This window comes from Platalea leucorodia (genome assembly GCF_965183815.1).
Source record: "Platalea leucorodia genome assembly, chromosome: 2".
NCBI lineage: Eukaryota > Metazoa > Chordata > Aves > Pelecaniformes > Threskiornithidae > Platalea > Platalea leucorodia.
Genome location: NC_138824.1, coordinates 130,891,228 through 130,906,108, shown reverse-complemented (window position 1 = coordinate 130,906,108; position 14,881 = coordinate 130,891,228). Strand labels below are relative to the sequence as shown.

General features: G+C 56.6%; 2 protein-coding genes across 3 annotated transcripts; both read left to right on the top strand.

The window, feature by feature from the left end:
* Window positions 1–126: 126 nt before the first annotated feature.
* Window positions 127–2,905, top strand: TPI1 (triosephosphate isomerase 1). 2 transcript variants are annotated; one of them, XM_082334383.1, is made up of 7 exons: window positions 127–314; window positions 917–1,040; window positions 1,126–1,210; window positions 1,341–1,473; window positions 1,722–1,807; window positions 1,979–2,066; window positions 2,334–2,905. In XM_082334383.1, the coding sequence occupies exons 1-7, from the start codon at window positions 203–205 to the stop codon at window positions 2,450–2,452; spliced, it is 747 nt and encodes a 248-aa protein (XP_082190509.1). In that variant the 5' UTR covers window positions 127–202; the 3' UTR covers window positions 2,453–2,905. The 2 variants fall into 2 exon arrangements, with proteins under 2 accessions (XP_082190509.1, XP_082190510.1); XM_082334384.1 differs by lacking the exon at window positions 127–314 and adding an exon at window positions 704–725.
* Window positions 2,906–7,847: 4,942 nt separating this feature from the next.
* Window positions 7,848–13,456, top strand: LRRC23 (leucine rich repeat containing 23; the record flags this gene model as incomplete). Its single annotated transcript, XM_082336756.1, has 7 exons — window positions 7,848–7,943; window positions 8,020–8,132; window positions 8,919–9,172; window positions 9,269–9,399; window positions 12,187–12,323; window positions 12,904–13,126; window positions 13,418–13,456. The coding sequence occupies 7 exons, from the start codon at window positions 7,848–7,850 to the stop codon at window positions 13,454–13,456; spliced, it is 993 nt and encodes a 330-aa protein (XP_082192882.1).
* Window positions 13,457–14,881: the final 1,425 nt, after the last annotated feature.

Here is a 14,881-nt window from a genome sequence, read left to right as displayed (position 1 = left end):
GCGGCGGCGTGTGGCGGGAGGGCGGGCGGCGGGGGGGGGGGGCGTGGCCAGTGTGGGAGGGGCGGGGCTTTGAGGGCGTGGTCAGGGGAGGGGGCGTGGCCCGGGTGATAAAAGCGGGCGGCGGGACTCGTGCGCGCGCGCCGCCGCCGTTGACCTTCGCCTCTCCTCCGGTACCGGTCGCCGCTTCCCCCGCGCTGCCGCCATGGCGCCCAGGAAGTTCTTCGTGGGGGGTAACTGGAAGATGAACGGCGACAAGAAGAGCCTGGGCGAGCTGATCCAGACGCTGAACGGCGCCAAGCTCTCCGCCGACACCGGTGAGGGCGCGGCCGCACGTAGCGCACGTCCCGCGCGGCGCCTGAGGGCCCGGCGCGGGGAACGGCAAATGTCAGAGGGCGGCGGGGGGCCTAAATATAACCCGGCGGCGGGGCTAAATATACCCGCGAAACCGGATCCGCGGCTGCGGGGCCGGCGGACGCGTGCGGCTGCAGCCCCGGGGCCCCACGGCCTTGCCCCCGCCCGGCCCCGGAGCCCCGCGTCTCCGCCGGGGCGGGCTGCGAGGCCGGGCCCCCGCCGAAGCCGGTTACAACCCCGGGCGTAACCCGATGCTGCCCTCTCCGCCCCGGCCGGGCCCTCGCCCGGTTCCTCGGCTGGGCCCGCTCCGAGGGACCCGTGCGAACCGGCGGGGGGGCCCGGCCCTCGGCCTGACGGCGCCCGTCTGCCCGCTGGTAAAGGGCTCCCTGCCTTCTGTCGAGTCATCAGATAGCGGGGACGTCCCTGCTGCGGAGGCTCCCCCAAACGTCAGGGAGAGCGGGCTGAGCCGTCCCGGGAGCGAGGGGTGACCTCCTGGGGCCGGTGGCTGGGTACGGTGTCTGCCCTTCGCCCGTCCGAAGGGTAACCCACCACCTTTGCCTTCCAGAGGTGGTCTGCGGAGCCCCTTCCATCTACCTCGACTTCGCCCGTCAGAAGCTCGATGCGAAGATCGGAGTCGCGGCGCAGAACTGCTACAAGGTACCAAAGGGTGCTTTCACAGGAGAGATCAGGTGAGCCTGCGGGGAAAGGTAAAGCCGGGGTGCCTCTGGGACAGAGATTCCCCCCAGAGGTGCGAGTCATCTCCTTTCTTCCCAGCCCAGCTATGATCAAAGATATCGGAGCCGCCTGGGTGATCCTGGGCCACTCTGAGCGAAGGCACGTTTTTGGAGAGTCCGATGAGGTGAGTGACCCTGGGATGGAGAGATGGCCCAGCTCGGGCGGGCCTGCGAAGGCCGGAGGGGTGAGCGGTTAAAATCTGACTGCAGGAGTAGGTCTGACTACCAGTTCCCATGTTTCTTTGCCATTCCCAGTTGATTGGGCAGAAGGTGGCTCATGCTCTGGCTGAGGGCCTTGGAGTCATTGCCTGCATTGGAGAGAAGCTGGATGAGAGAGAAGCCGGCATAACGGAGAAGGTCGTTTTTGAACAGACCAAGGCCATTGCTGGTAAGGGAAGGAAACGGGTGCTTTTTTCCTGCTTTGGACATTTGGGAAATGGCCATTCTGGCCTTAACTGGAAGGCCATAGCGGCCGTCGTGGCCTTCCCTGTGAGGCTGGCAGATACGTTGCTGCGAATGTTCACGTGCAGTAACGATCCCGTTCATAAAAGGCCTGCGTGTTCCAGAAAGCTTTCCAGCTCTCCCCTTCCCAGCACGGGGTACTGTGCTTGCTTACACCTTCTCCTTCCTCCCCAGATAACGTGAAGGACTGGAGTAAAGTGGTTCTTGCCTATGAGCCGGTTTGGGCTATTGGGACTGGTAAAACTGCAACTCCCCAACAGGTAGGAGCAGGGAAAGGTGGCTGACCCTTCCCGCTCGAGATCCTCTTAAAGATTCTCTCTAAAGACTCAAGATTTAGAGGATCTCTAGGGATTCTCTAAGAGATTCTCCCTTCTCTTTGGAAGGGAATTGTATGCGCAGCCCTCAGTAGGACTCTTTCTGTTCCCTTGCAGGCTCAGGAAGTTCATGAGAAGCTGAGGGGGTGGCTGAAAAGCCATGTGTCTGATGCCGTTGCTCAGTCAACTAGGATCATCTACGGAGGTAAATGAATCTGAATCTACTTTCCGGTGCAGGAAGCACTTGGTTTCTCTGCTCAGTGCTGCATCATGCTCTGCTGATGAGGAAACCTGAGGTTGGCAGAGCATGAAGAACCACCTACTAGCTTCTTTCGGTAAATGGGAGACAGTTTTACTGTCTGCAGAGTAAGGTGTGGCTAGTCTTTGTGCCCTGGTTCCCTTTCCTAGAGCTGGCTTAAAATACTGCTCCCTCCTTAAATACTGCTCCCTAAAAATACCGCTCCCTCCTTAGGCTCGGTCACTGGCAGCAACTGCAAGGAGCTGGCCTCTCAGCATGATGTGGATGGCTTCCTTGTTGGCGGAGCTTCTCTCAAGCCAGAGTTTGTGGATATTATCAATGCCAAACACTGAAGCAGCCCGTGAGGAGCAGTCCCTTGTGGTTAAGAGCAAGAAACGGAAGCAAGAAGGGACCTTTCATTGCACACGTCTTAGTCCAGCGGCCTCCTCTGAGGCTTTTCCCCCTCCACGGTCATTGTTCTACCTGTGCTGCTAACCCCCGCCACCACGTTGCAATACGGTTAGCGGGAGCCTGTCTCGGCAGAGTCGTGACAGCCTCCTCTCTGAATCGGCAAAATCCTCGGTTGCCTGTTGACTCGTAAGAGCCCACAGTCAACCTGGCCGGTGCCTCCCCCTTTCTCTGCAGCGCTGCAGGGAGAGGGGGCCTCTGGGGGGAAGGAAAATGGAGCTCCAGTCTCTTGCATCCTTCAGCTCCATCAGCAAGGAGCCTGTCAGCTTCGACCCTTGTGAGATGTCTTACCTCACCTGTGTCCCGTACTGAACAATAAATGAAAAAAAGCAAAGGCATGTCCTGGATCTTATTCAGCAGCAGCTGGGGGACAAGCAGGGTACAGAATTTATTACTTCTGGAGGTAGCTGGTTGAAGAGAGGGTGGTGTGGGTTCTGAGGGCTTTTTCTCTGAGGGCTTTTTCTCTGAGGGCTTTTTCTCTGAGGGCTTTTTCTCTGAGGGCTTTTTCTCTGAGGGCTTTTTCTCTGAGGGCTTTTTCTCTGAGGGCTTTTTCTCTGAGGGCTTTTTCTCTGAGGGCTTTTTCTCTGAGGGCTTTTTCTCTGAGGGCTTTTTCTCTGAGGGCTTTTTCTCTGAGGGCTTTTTCTCTGAGGGCTTTTTCTCTGAGGGCTTTTTCTCTGAGGGCTTTTTCTCTGAGGGCTTTTTCTCTGAGGGCTTTTTCTCTGAGGGCTTTTTCTCTGAGGGCTTTTTCTCTGAGGGCTACCATTGCCCCAGTAGGTGTTGCACAGGTTCAACCTCAATCTTGTTATCATAGGTTTCACCTGCAGCGCACCCTGAGCATCTCGTTTCTGTCCTGTTACAGCCCTTCTTTGGGCCCATGGTGATTCATGTGCGTCTTTTCCATGTGTGTCTCTGTTCCAGTAGCTGCTGGAGCACCTGGCTGTCCCATTAGTGAGCCGGTCTTTCCAGGCAGGCTTGGGAACGCGCTCATCCCTACGCTGTGTGAGGACTGGTAATTGATTTTGCTGCTCATTAAATGTGGAGCAGAGCAGCTCCCTCTTGATGAAGGTCTTTAGGCCGTGTGCGGAGCTGTGCTCGCTGCCTGCTTGCAACCCTGTGCTGATGGGTGAGAAAGCACGACTAGGTGTTAGTTCCCAGCTGCTGCACCAGCTAGGAGATCTTTAGGCCGTACTAAGGGTCATGAAAAATGAAATGCCTCGGGAGGAGGAGCCCGCCTGCGAGGCAGCGGGTCCTTGGGAGCCTGCGGGCGGTGCGCTGGCAGGGCGCAGACGTGCGAAGGGGCGCTCAGCCTGTCCCTGCGCATCCGAGGGATCCTCTTCCCTTTCGTGTTTCTGGTCTGCAGTCGTTTTTGCAGCTGTGGCATGGTTCTCCCCCGATACTCCGGCTGTCAGCGTGTTGCCCTGCCAGCATCCCCTGAGGGATGAAAGGCAGGAGGTGAGGGACCAAGAAGGAGAAAATCTTGGGAAGCCCACTGATCCTGCAGAGTGGGAAGTCCACTCCTGGGAAGTGGACTCCAAAATCTTGGGAAGTCCACTCCTGGGTTGCTGAAGTGCTGCTAACGGCGTTCCTCCCTCCTGGCTGGGAGGGACAGGGAGATGAGAGCCTCTAGCTCTTCAGGGGCGTCTCCTTCCCGGCTGGGAGCAGATGTCTGTTCCCTGGCCCTGCCGCTTCCTCGGCAGGAGCCTTTCAGCGAGCAGCGTGGGCCGGGCCATGCTAAAATGGCACCGAAACTGGCGGTGGGGCGATTGGGGTTACGAAGCACAGGGTGATGGGCCCCTCTGCGGCGAAGCTCTGGTGATGGAAGCAAGGCCATCAACCGGGGAAGGGTGGGAGATGATGGCCTGAGAAGGAAGAGCCTGACTGCAGCGCAGAGCTGAGAGCTCCTGGCTCTGGGTGTGCACAGAGTGATGTGGAAAGGAGGATGCTTCAGAGGCAAAAAAAAATAACAAAAAAAAAATGCTGAAAACTCTGGTTTCTACAACCGGAGTGTTTCTGAGAGGCTGCTGGGGCACGGCTGTAGTTTGGTGCCTCAGGGCACTGGGGTCAGGATGACCGGAGCGGGGGTGGCTCGGTAGGGATGCGGACTGTGCCGGAGGCTGCCGGGAGCCGGGATCACTCGGGCATCGGCTGCGGGCTGTAGCTCCGCTGTCGGTTCCCGCTCCTGCCCACAGAGCTAGGCAGGAGCCCAGGAGAGTGACCTACATAGGAAAAACCGGATGGGAGCTGAGCATTGATCTTGCTGTTGTGAGGAGAATACAGAGGCATGAAAGCATTCGTTTAATGAGGAATAAACTCATGGAAAATAATTTCTGCATCAGCAGGAATGCCAGATCTTGTTGTTTGGTTTTTTTTTTTTTCCCTTTTTGTCTGCTTTCTGGCAGGCCCACAGCTCTGTGGAGTGGAAATAACTGCCAGATTCTCACTGCAAATTGTAGTCGTTGGATTTTAAAACAGGTTGCTGTTGGGAAGAATGCGCTGCGCCAGATGTGAGAGCCCGAGAGAGGCTGCTGCGGCTCCGCGTCCTCAGCCCCAGCCCGTGGCCAGGCTGAGCTTGCATTCCCCGTAGGCGCAAACACGCATGTACACCACGTACGTACACGGATGGCTACACGGATAACGGCCAGCCACACCGAGCGCTCCCACGAACACGGCACCGGCAGCCTCAACCCACCCCTCCTCTGGCTGAGGAGGATGGAGGTGCACTAGTGAGCATGCGTATATATGTGCATTTATACATACACATATGCATATGTGCAGCGTGGCTCCCTCCAGCAGCTGGGCTCAGGCAGTCTGCCCAGTAGCTGCCCTTCGATCCCAGTCTCTCCAGTCCCTGTGGTCCCCCAGTAGCCAGCTCCCCCGTGGGGCTCAGGCCCCGCAGCCTCTTCGGCAGCTGCCGGGACCCCCCTGGCAGCCGTCTCCTCCCTCGCAGGCCCCCTCGCCGGCTGGTCCGGCTGCATCCTCGCTGCCGCTCACACGCTTGCCCGCATGCCTGGGCACCCGGACTCCCCCCGCAGCCCCTGCCTGTGGCAACGAGAGTCCCTCGCCCAGGGCACAGTGGGAAGGGAGCTCCGTGAGAAGATGGGACAGGCCGCGCTGATCAGCGCCGGGCACGGCCAGGCAAACCGTCACAAACCATCGACACGCGACCGCACCTTTTTATTCCTGTATCCCTCTGTTCCTCCACGAATCGCCTACATCCCTCCCTTTCCCGCCTTCGGTTCCTCCCCTGACGAGTCCTGTGCGATCCCGATGCTCTCCCCCTGCATCCCATCGTGTGTCCCACCCCCGAACGCAGCGACCCCCGGCCCTGAAGGTGCTCGGGGGGCTGAGGCTCCCCTGGGACAGCCCCGGGAGGGGCCCGGACGGGGCCTCCCTTCCTCCGAGTCCATAATTCGGGTTCCCGCCAGCCATCGTGCCCCTGTGCTCCTCTGGGACGGCGGAGATGGGCCTTTGGTGGGCTGACGGCTCCTGGGACGGGCTGGGAGCAGCCCGGCAGGGCGCTGCCGTCGTCTCCCTTTGCTGACGAGCTCTTGTCACACAGCCTCCTTAATGACCAGTATAGTTAGGTTTGGGATCTTTTTTTTTTTATATAACCTGAATACAATTTCTCTTTTTTAAAGATGTGGGTTTCCTTGTATAATTTCTCTTCTTTCTTGTAAATTGTTTAGTCATCTACGAACAAAGCCATTGACCCGTATGTTCCTGTCGTAAGACTAGATAAAACGTGCATAGAGGCGCACACAACTTCTACCAGTCCGTTAACGTACAAAGGGACAAGGGACGGGAAGAAAAGCATGTCACCGCTTTTGCGACATGCAAAAGCGATGCACCGATTTGCTGAAGGGCTCCTTAAAGCCTTGGAAAGCAAAGGCAAGAGGAGCTGGAGTGCTTTATGCGTGGAGGTGGTTTGGTTTTTTTTTGCAGGGGATATAGTGGAAAACCACATCATCTGCAGGTTAACGACCAGGGAGGGAATTCAGCTGGGGCGAGCGTAGCACGGGAGGTCAGTGCCGAGGAGTCAGGCGGGACGAGGCAGGGGACAGCCCTGAGCACAGCGGGCCGCTTTGCAGGAGGGGCGATGGCTGGCAGACGCGTTGCGAGAGAGCGAGGTTCGTGTCTGACAGTTGTGTGTCCAGCTCAGCTTGGACCAGCTTATCTAACGCTGACGTTGCCTGGGGACTGCGAAGGAGCAAAGTGCACCGGAGGGAAAGGGAGTTGAACTAACCGCAGCATTCCCAGCGGGCTCTGCTCGGCAGCCGGCGGGGGCACGGCCACCCGCGTGCCCTCGGTGCCACAGCTGGGCTGGCACCGATGGCGTCTGCTGGGCACCGGCAACCTCGGCGTCACGGGCAGCCGGTGGGGACACCGTATCCCAAAAGCGGCTTCCCGGCATCCGGGAGATCGCGTCGTGGGAGGTTTCATGCAGAACCCAAGCCTAATTCAGCTCAAGGTGTTAATTAAGCATTTACCGGAGGGAATGTCTTTCCTCAGAGATACTCACCACTCAAGTGACCACCAGCCAGTGCAGCCCAGCCTGACTTTGAAGCTGGCCCCATTTTGAGCTGGGGGGGGGGGGCCAGGACGGCCTCCAGTGGCCCCTTCCCACCGAAATGATCCTTCAATTCTCCGGATACGCTCCTAATAATTGCGGATGTTACCCAGCTGGGAAGGGCCGGGAGCACTTGGGAAAGCAGAGTAAGATCACAAAGTCCTTCCAATGAAGGAGAGACACGCTCTGAGGTCTCCATGCAGAATTTAACACCAAAAATGACAAGCTACTGCGGCAAACGGACCCAAGCGGTCCGCTGGGAGGAGTATGGCCAGCAGGACGATGAAAAAAAGAAACCCCGGGGAGCTTGGATGGCCGACGAACGGCAAAACCCGCGGCGCCCGCGTTGCCGCCGGAGATCGAGCGGGACGCCCTGGCCGTGAGAGGCGAGCAGTCTCCTTTTGGAGGGGTTTCCTCCGAGCTGATGAGACTTTGGGTTTCACATTCTGTCGGGAAAGGTGAGGATTAGGGGGGTGGTCGAGGACAACGCTGGTGAGAGAAGGGGAGGCTCTGGGCAAGGCCGCAGGATGAGGCCGGCGCGGCTGAGGCGGCTGAGGGGAGGAAGAGGCGCCCGCCCCGCCCCGGCGCTGTCACTCAGCGCGGTTGCTATGGCAGCGGCGCCGGGCCCCGCCTCCCCGGTTTCCATGGCAGCCCAGGGTGGCGACCGCCGGCGGCCCTGAGGGAGCCTCCCGCCCTCGGCGGGGCCTGCGAGGATGGAGGGCGAGGAGCTGGAGGGGGACGAGTACGGCCTTCAGGAGGAGGGAGAGGAGGGAGAGGAGGCGTTGTCGGAGCAGGAGGAGGAAGAACAGGTGAGGGAGGGGGCCTCAGCACCCTCTGGCTGCCGTTAGGCCAGCGCTGGCCTTGGGCTCTCTCCTTCTCTCCCAGGTGCCGGCCCCGCATCCCCTGACGGAGGAGATCTTGAAGGAGGGTCTCTCTCTCCTCTGTAAGACCGGCAATGGCCTGGCCCACGCCTACGTGAAATTTGAAGCCAAATACAAGTGAGTGTGCAACACCCGCCCCAGGAGAAGGCATCTCTCTGTAGCCGTGAGGCCACCGGTGGGGCAGGAGCCTTGCCAGGCCGTGTTCTCCAGCTCTCTGGCTTCCAGTCTGCGCCTCAGCGTAGCTCGTCCGTCCGCAGCCCTGAGCTGGGGACTGCCTCCACCGCAGCCAGACGGACTGGTGGGAACGTCGGCGTCCCCGTAGATCGAGGGGAGCCCGTCCATCCCTCTGGACTCCGGTCTAGGGGGACCTGGACAGGGTGACCTCCCCACAGCCATGTTGAGAAATATCCATTAAGCATCTCTCCTGTTAACTGCTAACTTTTAAGGCAGGCACTTGTAAATACAGTGCCACAATGGCCTGGGGACAGTTTGGAGCCAGTGAGACTGTGTCTTTCAGCAGCCTCATAGGTATCTCAACCAGCTTTTTCCCACTAGGAAAGTCCTTCCACACAGTCCTTGGTATTACTACTACTGTCTAACAGCCCCATCCCCCAAATTTATCCTCTTTTCTGCTCTGGTCTCCTGAGAGCTACATTTCAATGGGAAGAAGTAGTCCTTGTGCCAAGAAAGCAGGTCGAATCTTACCATTTGGCCTTGTTTACAGACTATTTGGCCTGTCCCTATCGCCTGCCTTTTTTCTCCTTCCCTCCAGCAAGGCTTCCTAGGACAGCAGGGAAGTGGGAGAGGAGGATGCCCTCCCTCCAGTGGCGGTGAGGAGCAAACTGAAAGCTGGTAGCAGGGGGAAATATGAGAGATGTTTTATTCACATCCTCCCTCCCACAGGGACTTGACAGACATCAGCCTCCTCGAACACTTCATTCATCTGCGGTATGTGGATTTGTCAGAGAACAAGCTGCAAGATTTGTCTCCGCTGAGCAGCCTAACCCACCTGCTTTGGCTGAAGGTGGATGGGAATCTGCTTAGCAGCGCCTGCATGCAGGAGCTGCCCTACCTCCAGATCATCAGCTTTGCTCACAACCGCATCAAGGATACGGCGGGCATTACTCACCCCCGCTTAGCCAGCCTCTGCCTGAAAGGTGACACAGACCATCTCCCTTCATTCTTGTGCACATGGGATGCTCCCTTTGGGTGGGATTAACTCTCTCGTCGTTTCTTCCCCCTCTGGCACTCAGGAAATAAAATCCAGACAGCGCTGGGCCTCAGTCATGGCCAATTGTTCAACCTGCAAATCTTGGAGCTGCGAGGAAACATGCTAGAGAGCACAGCAGGGCTCAGTCTTCCCAAGCTCAAGAACCTCTACCTGGTAAGGGATCAGCCAGCTCGGGAAGTGGGACAGAGCTGCTGCAGAGCCCGGCACCTCCAGGCGCTGGGAGGAGGGGAGGAGGCTGTCCCCTTCAAAGCAGCGGCATTTTTGTGCTAGCCCATTCAGTTCAATCTTCTCAGCCCGAGCGAGGAACAGATTTCAGAGAGCTAAAGAGACAAAATCACTTCTTTGAGGTAGCTCCTTCTACGCTGTCTGCCCAGATAGTGCGAAGGGAGTAGACGGTAAATCCTCTGCAGAGAGCGAAGGAGTTGGCAATGTTCAGTGCGCCGGGTTCTTCCCTCCCAGCCTCCTACGGGAGAGCAGTATTCCCCTCCGGCAGCGCTGGGCAAGCCTGTCTTTTGTGTGTCCCAGGACCCCGGGAGGTCAGCGGGGAAAGCAACAGGTTTGCTCTGGGTGACAGGGGGAGGTGACGCCTGTGTCTCCTCTCTGATGAGCCTAATCAAATACCGGTTCACAACCAGCACAATTATATGATTCACACCTTCAGCTGCCAAAACAGCAACGGATTGAAGAGCGCAGTGAAACTAAGATAGGAGAAGCAATTTCTTAATGCCATAAACAATTGCTTCAGGGAACATTTACTCCTAGAGACGCAAGTGAAGAAAGCATGTATGGCTTAGTCCCATGCATCACACCATGCTACAGCTTACGAAGACTGGATGGGCGTCCTGAGTCACTGCCTCTTAAAAAGCAGTTAAAGATGATAAAGGCTTTGCAAAGCTGTATGATTTCTTTTCATCGAGGCTCCCTGGCAGAAAACACTGAGGAGATTGCTTGCTGAGATTGTCTGCAATTTTCTGGTAGAAAACTGACATTTTAGGGCTAGAGGTGCTGGGAGAAGGGATGAAGTGGAGAAGTCACTAGATACAATACAGAATTTCAAAGTGAAACCAGCCACTTTAGTGAATGATTGGGGGGACGCAAACACTGCACCGATATTTAAAGAAGGTTCCTGGCATGATTGAGCAATTTCTGAGCTGCGCATAAGAAGCGGGCAAATTGCAAGACGTGATTATTAAAACTAGAACAACTGACTCATTTCTCAGGAATCTTTGGGGCTTGAATTTGTCTCCCATGTCCGCCTGCTCACTAAATCATTTCAGAGGTGGTCTCTCCCAGCGCTGCTTTGCTTTCTATATAAAGATTTTGGTATGACTTGAGCCATGGATAGGTGAAGCTGATGCCTCAAGGACAGGGTTCAAGACAAAGGGTTCAATTTAAAGGCCCTGAACCAAATTTGGTTAACGTATGACATAGTCGCAGATGAAATTCAGTGTTAGAAAAGTTATACCTACTAGCGGGAAGACTACGAGCTGGCTGCTTACCGTGCGGCACTTGCATCGGTTTGAGGATCGCTGCTGTCAGCAGAGCTGTGTCGGTTCCTGGTCGCTGTGCAGCGGTGGTGACAAAGGCTAGCTAGGGCAAGGTCAGGTATGCAGGCAGGGGAGAGGGAATCATGGGAAACATGTTGTAGTAGCTTTCCGTAAGAAACGGAAATCACGTCTATGTGAAGAACTGGTATCTAAGGTAAGGTGATGATGCGAGCGTTTAATTAAAGGAGTCATATGGAATGTTCTTTGATTGAGGGGAAAAAACCCAACCCTGAAAAAAATCCATTCGGCATTTGTCCCGTTAGGGCTTGCAGGGCCAGAGCCGTTAAAATTATTCAAACTGGAGTAATGAAGAAAGTGGGAGTGATGGGAGGTTCCTATCCATTTTACAGACCAGTGGTCTGTGAGCTCCCCACCCCATTTCCCACAGCAGCTCCTGGTTTCCTCTGAGGTACAATTTACCGATCCGTCCTGGTTGTTAAGTCTGTTCACATGACCTTCGCTACATCTCCGACTTTCCTCTTTTTGTCCTTGTGTCACCCTCTTTACTTGGCCCAGCCGGTCCAGACTTCTCCTTGTCCGGTTTCCGTTAGAGTCCTCCTTTTCTATAAAATGTCCTTTTCCTGAGTGACCCAGTCCTAAACTCTTCTCTTACCCCACCAGTTCAGCCTGTGCCCCTTTCATCAGTCTCAGGCATTCTCAGCTTCGTATTTCCCCGTCTCGTAACTCACATCACAGTGAAGTGAATGAAATCCAATAATGGGGAATTTTGAACTGGCAGGACACACTCTTCCCGCTGTAAGATTGTCAGATTTGTTGCAAGAAGGTGCGCTTATATATGGATAACAACAATTATACCAGGAAACGCTTAAAATTAAACCAACCGACAACTCCCACCCCCCCTGCGGCCTCTCTCGGGAACACTCACCCCGCTTCTGCTCCTAGAGGAGTAAAAGGGGAGACTTCTTGGTAGTAGATTTCCCCCACAAGAGAAACAGCTGACGCTGGAAGATCCCTGGACTGCGTGGGCTGTGTGACTGAGAGGGGCTGGTTGAAACACGTTTGTTCTGGGCTCAGCTCCGTGCTTTCCCCTCCACGCTGTTGCTCTCTGAGGCCTCGGGGGCTCAGATTCGGCACTGCCGGGGAAGGGGATGCTGTGCTGGCAGTGAAGTATTCATCTGGGGTGGTTTCCTCTCGGTCACCAAGTGATGCTGCAGGAAACACTTTTTCAGCAAACTTTTGGTCCTTGAATGGGAATACTTAGAACCCATTTGGGCAAGACCCTGAGGAACCTGATCTAGCTTCAGAGAAGGCTGTGTTATGAGTGGTGGGGAGTCTGAAGGGTAGAAAGAGCTTTAAAGGCCAGAAATAACTCCCGTTCCCTCTCCCGCGTGTCCCCTTTTCCCTCCTCTCTTCCTGCCTCCCTGGTGCCCAGGCCCAGAACGCCATTCGGAGCCTTGAAGGCCTGGAGGGGCTAGAGCAGCTGACAACGCTGCACCTGCGTGACAACCAGCTCGAGACCCTGGATGGATTCTGTAGCAGCATGAAGTCCCTGCAGTACCTCAATCTACGGTAGGTCCTCCCTGCTCTCTGTCGGGACCAGAGACGCCTGCATCAGGCTGTACTCCCGTTTAGGTCTTTAGGATTTTCTGGCTCCTTTGGAAGTTGAAGACCTGATGGGAAGGGGTTGATCTTTACCATCCTTAACTGTCTAGGACTGCTCAGCTGTCTAGGAGTATAACAGCCAGGACCTTTCCCGGGCTTCTCGGAAAACAGCTTCAGCCACTCAGACCCCACCTCATACTTTTTATGCCTTGCCATAACTCCTTTGGAGCCCTCGCTGCGCGTTCTCTGTCTCCTGGCCGTGACCGCAAGCGCCCTTTGCTTTTCAGCATTTGCCGTACAAGGCGATGGCGACAGCAGACAATGCAATGGGCTGTTTGAGCACAGGGAAATCCAGAGATGTCCTTTTTGTCCCTCGGTCTGGGGAGCTGCGGCCAGATCTGGATCGTAGATCGCAGGTCTGTGGTCTAAGGTCTGTGGTCTACCATGCTGCTCAGTTTTGCCTTGTCTTGCCAGCTTACTGTTCCGAAGGGCCCTCACTCCTTGCGCGTGTCTCTTTCCCCTGCCCTCTCTGCTTCTTCTTCTTCAGGAACAACGGGATCAGTAGCCTTCAGGAGGTGGCAAAACTGCAGGTCCTCCCCACGCTGCAGGCACTGGTGCTGTTGGACAATCCGTGCTCTGATGAAGCCAATTACCGGCTGGAGGTCCTGGCCCTGCTGCCACACCTGCAACGCCTCGACAAGGAGTTATTTGAGCAAGATGAGCGGGCAGAGGCGAACAAAATCCGTCAGAAAAGACGGGAAGAAGAAAAGGTGAGAACAGCACGGCGGGGGGTGAGGAGAAGGAAGTGAAGGGAAAGAGAGAGGACCAAACATGCCGATCAAGCCTCTACTCCTCTAGATTACACGAGGAGAAGGCTGAGGGAGCTCAGTCCCAAGGGCAGAGGAGCCTGAAACAGAGACCAGGCTTCGCAACCTGATTGTGCTGGCCGGCAGCGCGACCCTGCTGCCATTCCCGACCCCGCTAGCAGAACTGAGTGGTGAAAGGGGAGAAGAAGTCAGGCATGGTGGAGTCATTTAACTTCTCCCTCTTTCCTTCGTCAGGAAATGGAGGGAGCTCTCCAGGGTGATGTGAATGAGTGACCCCTGGTTTTAACACCTCTTCCCGGAGCCAGTCAAGATTTAGGGATTCCTTCCCCCACGTACGCAGCTGGGAAAGCGACCTTCACCTCGTTTTGCCCCTGGAGAAAAGAGGAGGGCTGCCCGCCCTGGTCCCGCAAGCTGCCCTGAGGTACTGCAGTGGTTTTGCAGTCGCTGCACTCATATGCTCTCTTCTCAGCAGGCCCAAGAGGGAAAAGGGGAAAGGGAAGAGTTACAGGTTCTGTGGTTTGATTTACGGCTCCCAAAAAGATTTTCTGATTTGAATAAAAACAATTAATGAGCCTGGAGTGACTGGAATTGTTTATCCTGCACACCCACTCCTATTCCCTGGCTCTCTCACCCTCGTCTGTCTATGTCTATCCCCTCTCTCTCTCTCTCTCTTTCTCTCTCCATCCTCTACGTGCTGTTTGCAAAGCTTTGCTAAATCCTGACTCATCGCAGCTCTGGGTCACATGCTGCTGTCCCGGCCCTATCAGGGGCGTCTCCATCCTGCTGCTGCCGCCGTTGGCTCAGAGGACACATCATCTCCCCTTGAGGTCCTGCATCCCTCCTCGGCTTCGTCCTCTCTCCTTTCTGCCAGCACTCTCTCAATCTCTCCTTCGCCCCTGCCCTAGGAAGGTAAGTGTCTCCCCCCTCACCGCATGCAGGTTTCTGCTCCCCACCCCATGCCCCCCAAACCCCACGGGCACTTTGGGGTCCCTGCGGAGAAGGACCCCGGTGAGCGGCATTAACAACGAAACTCCCCTCACTTCCTCCCACCTCTTTCTCCTCACCCGCCCCCCCCTTCTCACTTTTCTTTCGTATTTTAATTTCAGGTACTCCCTCCTTCCCTACTCCCGGCAAGCATCCCTTCAGATGTGAACCTAGGGAATTGCGGAGGGGGGCAACCAAGAAGGATAGGTGCTGCTCCCAAGGGCATTGCCGGGATGGAGCTTTACCGGGGAAAGGGGGTGGGAGTGGGGAGGAGGCAAAGCCCCCCAGCCTCCCGAGGTGTTGACATAAACACAGGCGCTCAGCCGGGTCCCAGGGAGAGGGAGGGAGGAGAGGGGGTGTTTTCTTATCTGCACAGCCCCACACCACACAGGGGAGGGGAGGGCAGCAGGGAGAGGAGGTGACAGTCAAGCAAGCGAGAGCTGCATCACCCGTGCGACACTGCAGCAGTGCGGGCTTCCTGGGAGCAGTGCCCAGCCCCGGGGGAATCGCAGCAGCAGCACACGGGACCCGGTGGCGGTGGCTTGGGGAAAAGGTCTTCGCCATGCTGGCCTGCCTGGCGGGGAGGGGGAACTGCTGCAGCGCGAACGCCAGCGAGACGATGCCCTGGCGACGCACAGTGCCACGAAGGAAGGCACTGCAGCAGTGCCCGTCTCCCCGTGTGCCCTCTTCAAGGGAGGCTGCCCAGCCTCCAGC

What these genes read in the sequence shown, in the direction of transcription:
- TPI1 (XM_082334383.1), top strand. Translation starts at nt 203, where the DNA reads ATGGCGCCCAGGAAGTTCTTCGTGGGGGGTAACTGGAAGATGAACGGC. An exon ending in CAAGCTCTCCGCCGACACCG is followed by an intron (nt 315 to 916) that starts GTGAGGGCGCGG and finishes TTTGCCTTCCAG; the next exon opens with AGGTGGTCTGCGGAGCCCCT. An exon ending in GCTTTCACAGGAGAGATCAG is followed by an intron (nt 1,041 to 1,125) that starts GTGAGCCTGCGG and finishes CTTTCTTCCCAG; the next exon opens with CCCAGCTATGATCAAAGATA.